Source organism: Cervus elaphus, chromosome X (genome assembly GCF_910594005.1).
Source record: "Cervus elaphus chromosome X, mCerEla1.1, whole genome shotgun sequence".
In the NCBI taxonomy this organism is placed as follows: Eukaryota; Metazoa; Chordata; class Mammalia; order Artiodactyla; family Cervidae; genus Cervus; species Cervus elaphus.
The window spans coordinates 121569372-121577646 of record NC_057848.1 but is presented as its reverse complement, the minus strand read 5'-3'; the positions used below and the strand labels follow the sequence as shown (position 1 = coordinate 121577646).

Sequence of the window (8275 nt, the reverse complement as noted above, 5' to 3'; positions counted from 1 at the left end):
TTAATGTCAGTACTTGACCTGGTTTCTCCATGTTTCCACTGGAAAATTTAAGAATAAAATATTATTTTTCTATTCTTAAAGATTTTTCATAGATATAGGATGGAAAATAATCATATACCAGACAATCTAAAAGCATTACTTGTAAAGAAATACATCTGGAAAGAAAGTAAAAAATGATTACCATTGGCAGTCCCCAGGGAAGAGAACTGGGGAGTAGATGTGAGAGTGAGATTTTTTTACTGTGTACTCTTTCACACTTTCTGAATTTCAATCTTTGTGAATGTATCATCTCTCCAAACGTTTTCAATTAAAAATTAAAATAAAGGGGGAAAAAGTTTTTATTTGTTCTGAGTTTCTATGGGATGGTGGGGGTGAGAAAAGGAAAAGAATATTAGATACTGGAGAGATTAAGGGCCCGATTTTACGGAACAGGTGAAGCCTGTATCTAAATAGAGCCCTAAATAATCAATAGCCTAGACACAGAAATTTCCTATGTAGGAAGCATTACGAAAACTGGAGCTAAACATGAGTGTTGGAAGATAAGTTTCTTTTGGAAACAACGGGCCTGTTGTCATTAAGAGGAAAGTTTCATTATCATGTACTACATAACTGGGAGTAACTGCAATTTCATTTCATAAGGCTAGTACAAGACAAATGTCATGGTTTAGGTAATGAACACCTAAAGTGAACTTGTTAAAAAATGGAATCAGTTAATCCCATTAGGAACAGAATCATCCAGGATAAAGCATGGACTTGCTTTGTGGTGACATAGATGAAACTTAAAAAGCGGGGGACATTTAAATAATTTCAAAAAGAGGAAAAAAGGAGGAATTGCAGGGTGAAGAATATTGGAGGAAAATATCTGATTTGGGCAACGATGATTGCAGTCAATAATATCCTGAGAATGAAGGAAGTGCACAGCTGTGAGAACTGTCACTCTACACAGGTAAATTCCGGTACTAGGGTACAGTCGTAATGCAAGGACTGAGGGCATCACTATATGAGTCAGTAGAATAGGAAAATAAAACGTGTTCAGAATGGATGGAAGATTCCCTTAAGGAAGGGAAGAGCAGAGGACAGTAGACAGGGCCCTTCGGTTAGAGGGAATGGAAGGAAAAAAGCTTGCAAAAAGAAAACAAGGTATTCATCAACAAGGAAAACACAAAAACTCTACAGTTACAAATGGATAGAACAATAAGAACAAGCACCTCAAAGAATGGAATGCCACATGGATAACAAAGACAATTAACATTCAAAGTAGCTGATTATAAGAGAAACTGAAGCACAAACACCAGGAAGTTAGCAACTGAGGATGAGACATAGGGTGATGAGCAAAGAGTATAGAATCTGATGTCACTCTTGACATATGTGAAATGAAATGAGACTGGTTCTAGATGACAGTTGAGAAGCTGGAGAGGAAATGGAAAGGGATTGGCAGGAGCAAGAGCAGGAATTGGTCGTTTTGAAAGGAAGCAGATATATGGATTCCCATTGCATAAGGACAAAATCTATGGCGGGGGAGGGGCAGGCAGGACAGAAGAAGCACAAAATATTAGGGAAGGAAAAAAATAACTAAGAAAGCAAGGTGCTTGAGACGGTAACACCTTGATCGAGACTACAGGGATGGGGGAAGGGCAGATAGCTCTCCTGCCAGAAAAGCCAGGCAAAGAAGACAGTGGATATTGGCAAGGGTCATACTAGGAGATGGCATTTAAGTATCAAAGGGGCTTCTGTTAACCCTGTCCAAGCAATTCTAAAAGTTGAGAGCTTACTTTTTGTTTTTAAAGAAACAGTTAACAGTTTTTAATGAATCTGTAAACCAAAAAGCTTCCATTTCAAAATAAAAACAAATCCCAGGTCATGTTGATGTTTACAGTGACTACGTTTATGTAAGCAACATATATACATGTTCAGTTTAAGATGTTAACTAAAATTCTGTGACAAACACGCGTTTTTTAAATACCAAGAACATTATAGAGTTGACGCCGAGTCCTGAGGATAATCTAGTAGTCCCTAAGTTTTTCTTAAGTCTTCACTTCAGAGGCTGTTATTTCCAGCTCAAGTAAGCAAGCAGAGTCGTTCATATGCTCAAACTTGGAATCTTGATTACGACCATATCAGCTGGCTTGCAAACAAGAAGTCAACCATGTTAAGAATGTTTTAAGTGAACAACCTGCAAACCCCAGGGATGGATAAACCTTCAGAATGCATTAACAACCATAGCAACTGTACAGGCTATTCTTCTGAAATGAGATCTCTCAAAGCAGTATAGTTCAAAATAAAAGAATTTAGTTAAAATTGGCATAGGCACAATTTCCCCACCAATTTTGTGTGTGTCAAGCGTTTAGTGAACTTTTCCACTTGAAAAAGTGAAATAGAAAACTGGATACCATGTTTCACTAATGACAGAGCCTTCAGCCCAGAGGAGACCATCTCTGCTGACCAGAGCCAGTTTAGAGGGAAATGAATTTGCTGCTCGAGTCTCCTGTTCTGTGTCCTCTGTTCCTTGATTCCTGCTTATGAACCTTTCACTTCACTCTTGATTTTGTCAGTCTGATTGCCTGTAGGTGTTTGGGCCGGCTGACCCTGCCCACTTGAAGAGGCAGCCTGCTGTGCTGCTTTCTGCTGTAGCACTATCCAATCAAATGCATAGTCATGTTGGTAATTCAGGGTCCTGAAAAGAATGCGGAATAGCTGCCTCAGGTATGTGTAATCCGGGGCTTCCTCAAAGGACAGCCCACGACAATGCTTAAAGTACATGGCAAATTCTACAGGAAATCCGTTACATAAAACATCAACAGGTGTGGCCATCTTCATTTCGCTAATCTTTTCACATCTTTGCTTCATCGTTGCAGCCTTTAGTCCTTGCCATGGCAGGCTGGCTCTATTAAAATACATCAAAACATATCCTAATGATTCCATGTCATCTCGGCGACTCTGTTCAATACCAAGATGTGCACGGATGCTAGCATAGGGAGGCGTGCCAGTGAGACTTTTACCCTTTCTGTACGATATGTGTTGCCCTGTCCTGCTGTCTCTGTACTTCTTAGCCAAACCAAAATCAATAAGGAATAACTTCTTCCACTGCTGCCCAGTACCCATTAGGAAGTTATCCGGTTTAATGTCTCTGTGTATCAGATTCTGTGTGTGCACATATTCGAGTCTACTGATCATCTGTTCAGCTAACATAAGTACAGTTTTCATCGTGAACCTCCTTGAACAGAAATTGAAGAGGTCTTCAAGGCTGGGTCCCAGAAGATCCATGACTAGCACCTTATAGTCCGTTTCCTGACCATACCACCGTATCTGGGGGATGCCAACCCCACCTTGAAGAACATTATAGAGCTCCTTCTCGTTTATCAACCGGGGCTGCCTCGCACTCTGTGATTCTAGTTTCACTGCCACTTCCTCGTGGTTGGTGAGGTCTATCGCCAAATAAACGTCCCCGAAGGAGCCACACCCGATCTCCCGTACCAGTTTGTATCTCCCTCCGACAATGAAATCGGCCTTGGGTCCGCTGCTGCTCGCCATCCTGAGAGACAAAGATGGGGTTGGGGTTAAGCTCCGACACCTCTAAGGGGACGATGGACGCCCCTCGGGCTCGTCCACGGAGCAAGGCCGTGAAGGCAGGCAGGAAACAGAGAACGCTGGCTGTTTCTCAGCGTTACAGGGCCCAGAATCCGCCAAGGGGACCCTGACCACCGCTACTGTCTGGTTTCTTTTCACCAGCCCACCGACCGTTGAGGGGGTTCTCACCGTTAGCCGGCTGAGCCTCTGGCTTCTGGCGGCGGCCGCGGCCTCGCTTCCGCGGCGACTTCGGGGGCTGGTAAAGGGGAGCCGTGAAGTTATGGCGGCGATACCACTGCCACCAGTGCCGCCGGCTCCCGCCAGGAGGAACCCCTGGTCACTCCGCCGGCGCTGCCAACACTTTGTTATAACGGCTGCAGCCAACACAAAGTGCCCCGAGCTCCAGGCGGGCGCTTCGTGGCGCGGAGAACTCTGGGAAAGGAATCACGGGCGCTCTTAGAACCTTCCAGACAGATTACCTTCAGAGCCTTTCAAAGGCATCAGCTCCTAGAAAAGCAGATCTACTCCACGTCCCCCAGCTACTCAGGTCACACATCTGAGCAGCCGTGATGTGGGCTTTCCTCCTCCAGTGTCCATGGGCCCTCTCCTTGCTCCAGCTTGAAGATGACCTCTGGTTTGGGAGCTTGGTTCCCTGTGAACAGGACACGATACAGGATTGGGTCCACTAAATTGGGTTTCAGGGCCTTTCAACCACGCCCCTATTTGCTCTTCAGGAAAGTAATCCCATTTCCCTGGGAACAGAGTAATAATCAAAGAAGTGTAAAAGGACTGAAGTATCTCGGGCAAATCAAAGAGGACACCATTACACACTTCAGATGCCCCAGAGCATTCAGCAGCTGAGAACGGACGCAGCCTCTCTGAGGCCCCTGGAAGGTGCAGAGGGCAGCTGTGCTTACTGACCCATTGCGCACAGTTGGCTGTAGGTCTCCAGTGTCACATCCTGGTGCAGGCACCTCTGTACAGGGTCCAAGTGCTGCCACTCCTCCCTGCTGAAGTCCACAGTGACGTCCTCGATGACCCCTGTTACAATACAGTCCCATTCAAGGTGACATGGTCAGCACTGGGGGTTGGATGGAAGAGAACTAGGAAGTTAGTTGTCTTTAATGATTTTCGCCATGATACGCTATGCTTATTAAACACCTAGTTATACCTAACATTGTGCAGGGTGAAAATATCTAAAGCTATTCATGTCTCTTATTCATCATGTGTTAAATTCAATCAGTAAATCATTATTCAGAAATTAAGATTAAATTAGCTTTTCTAAATCTTCTAGTTCTTTTAGGAAATACCTAGAATTCATTTCTCAAACAGGTAGGTACCAGACATGCTAGGTTCTTTGGCCAGTGCTGTGTGCTAATTGGCTTCAGTCCTGTCCCGACTCTTTGTAACCTTATGAACTGTAGCCTGCCAGGCTCCTCTGTCCGTGAGATTCTCCAGGCAAGAAAACTGGAGTGGGTTGCCCTTTCCTTCTCTGAGGGATCTTCTTGACCCAGGGATGGAACCGGAGTCTCCGGCATCGGCAGGAGGATTCTTTACCACTAGCGTCACCTGGGAAGCCTATCTGAGACCTCAGCAAAAACACAGTTATTCCTATTTCCCCCACCAGTTTCCTTGAGGCAATCTAGACTTTTTCTGTCAAGCATCTACAAATTTTTCCAGCCTCTCCCCACTGCCCAGTTCCAAAGCCACTTCCATGTCTTTTTAGGTGTTTCTTACAATAGCACTCCACTCCCAAGTACAGAAAGCTGTTGTTTCCTAGGACTGTTGTAACGGAGTATCACAAACCGTGTGGCTCAGAACAACAAGAATTTCTTGCCTTGCGGTTCTGGGGGCCAGAGGTCTAAAATCAAGGTGTCAGCCAGGTCATGCTCTTGTTGAAGGTGCTAGGGAGGGGTGTGTTCCATGCCTCTCTCCTGGTTCCTGGGGGCCTCAGGCATCTTTTGTCCTATAGATGCATCACTCCAATCACACGGTCATCTATTCCTTGTGTGCCTCTGCACAGTCTCTCCCGTGTGTTTGTGTGTCTCTGTGTCTACCCTTCCCTTTTTTGTAAGAATGCCAGGCATATTGGATTAGGGCCCACCTAACAACCTCGTTCTAGATTGATTACTTCTGGAAAGACCTGAAAGGTTACTGCTGTGAGCCGTGTGCTACGCCGGGATTCGTGGCCTCTGGAGGAGAGGACTTTGATCCAGGGCAAGAGACGAGGCTTGCCCACTGGAACATTTTGGGTAACAGAATTTTATTAAAGTATAAGAGAGATAGAGAAAGCTGCTGACATGGACATCAGAAAGGGGCAGAAAGAATGCCCCTTTGCTAGTTTCTGGCAAGGTGTTTTATGTCTGTTAGCAAGTTTATTAATCAGATAAGAGTGACACCTCAGGCTGAGGGAGTTTCACCAGGACCCTCTCCCACAATATGCATTTTTGAGATAGAATGGCCCAAGGTGTATCATCCCCCTGCCATAAAACAATTGACATGAATACTGTTTTGTTGAGCCATTATCAGCCCAAGGATTGAGAAAAGGGGGGGAAAAAAAAGTTAGTCTTAGGCAGAACCATTTTGGAGAAAGGCAGGTTCCAAAGCAAATACATGGTTTCATTAACATAGCTTAAGAAAAACGTTTCCATAAGAAAAACTTATTGGTTAGCTCAAGGCAGAACTAGGTGTCATCAACACATATAGAGAAGAGGAAGAAACTTCTGCCAATTGCACTTTATTTTCTCCTGCCGCTCTGGGACTTCTGGCCTTCTTACCTGTTACCATCTCAGGCCCTATTTTTAATTAAGGCAACATTCAGAAATAGTGGGGGTTAGGACGTCAACATATTTTCTTGGATGGACACAATTTTACTCATAACAGGGTCCTCATAGATTCACAGGGTAGCTGTGCCGGCCCAGTGAGAGGAGGTGGCTGTAGTTTTCAGCATCATGTCCTGGTACAGGAACCTCTGAGCAGAGTCCAGGTGCTGCCACTCCTCTCTGCTGAAGTCCATGGTCATGTCCTCAAAGGACACTGACACCTATAACAAACACCAAGGACACTGACACCTGTAAGCACAGCCCCATTTGGGGTGACCAGGTCAGCACAGGGAGATAAGGGAAAGATAGGAAACTGTTTTCAGTGATTTTTACCATAACACCCCATAGGCTATGCCTTTTAAAGGCCTACTTACACGTAATGTATAGAATAAAAATATCTAGTTATAAATTTCTGCCATCCATTGTATATAACAGTTTCATTTTAAAAAATAATACTTTTTATTTGTTATCTATTTTATACATAGTAGTGTGTATACCTGACTCAGTTTGCTCTAGAGCAGAAACTAACACAGCAGTGCAAACCAACTATATTCCAATAATAAATAAATAAATAGAGTGATTGAAAGGGGAAAAAGTAATAATTTTGCCCAGGATTTGAAGTTTATTCTACTTTGTTGCTCATGTTAGTGGGAAATTTGTGTTTATTCCTTTTTTAAGGAGGCATGTATACTTTATTAAAATGTATTTATTTATATATCTTTGGCTGTGCTGGGTCTTTGTTCCTGTGCATGGGCTTTCTCTAGTTGTGGCAAGCAGGGGCTACCATCTAGCTGTGGTGTGAGGGCGTCTCATTGCAGTGGCTTCTCTCGTTGGAGAACACAGGCTCTGGAGCACACAGGCTTCAGTGGTTGGGGTGCACAGGCTCAGGAGTTTGGCGCCCGGGCTCTGGAGTGCAGCCTCAGTAGTTTTAACGCACAGGGTCACGTGAACGAGCGGCCCCTGCCTTGACAAGCAGACTCTTAACCATTGGACCAGCAAGAAAACCCAGCATCTACACTTTTTTTCTCAATTTACATAGCTCCCTCTACTGCCGCTTTCATTTAGTCTTCAAAAATACAGGCATTTTTCTCTTGACACCTTCTTTCTGGGTCAATTTTAACTTAATTCCACAGTTGTCAGACAACGTGCCCTGTCTGATTTCAACACATGGTCTATCTAGAAGAATGTTTCATGTGTCCCCAGAAAAGAATGTACATTCAGCCAAGGATGGGTGCAGTGTTCTCTAATATAGAAGTCAACTTGACTGAGTGTTGTTGAAATTTCATATCACTTTACTCATTTGTCTTCTATTTGTTCAACCAGTTCTTTGTCAACTTTTTGGTGAAAACTGAAACAGAGATGTTAGAAATTTATATTGCTATGCAAAGGAACTAGAATACACAAAGCAGGGATTAACATGGAGGATTTCTATTATGTAATGTTAAGACTTACTCTGCTGCTGCTGCTGCGGCTGCTAAGTCGCTTCAGTCGTGTCCGACTCTGTGCGACCCCATAGACGGCAGCCCACCAGGCTCCCCCGTCCGTGGGATTCTCCAGGCAAGAACACTGGAGTGGGTTGCCATTTCCATCTCCAATGCATGAAAGTGAAAAGTGAAAGTGAAGTCGCTCAGTCGTGTCCGACTCTTAGCGACCCCATGGACCGCGGCCTACCAGGCTCCTCCGCCCACGGGATTTTTCCAGGCAAGAGTACTGGAGTGGGGTGCCATTGCCTTCTCCGTAAGACTTACTCTAACGCTACAATAATTCAGACAGTGTGGTATGGATGTAAGTACAGACACACATATTAATGAAACAGAATAGAGGGTCTAAGAAACAGATTTGCACACCTATGGACAACTGTTTTATGAAAAAAGTGACAAAGTACT

The 8275-nt window shown here is 44.2% G+C and overlaps 1 protein-coding gene across 1 annotated transcript; it reads right to left on the bottom strand.

The window, feature by feature from the left end:
* Positions 1–1851: 1851 nt before the first annotated feature.
* On the bottom strand, positions 1852–4268 carry LOC122689081 (casein kinase I-like). Its single transcript, XM_043895200.1, has 2 exons — positions 3757–4268; positions 1852–3532 (listed from the first exon to the last, which is right to left on the bottom strand). The coding sequence occupies exon 2, from the start codon at positions 3529–3531 to the stop codon at positions 2518–2520; it is 1014 nt and encodes a 337-aa protein (XP_043751135.1). The 5' UTR covers position 3532; positions 3757–4268; the 3' UTR covers positions 1852–2517.
* Positions 4269–8275: the final 4007 nt, after the last annotated feature.

Coding starts and splice junctions, on each gene's coding strand:
- LOC122689081 (XM_043895200.1), bottom strand. CDS start 3,531: ATGGCGAGCAGCAGCGGACCCAAGGCCGATTTCATTGTCGGAGGGAGA.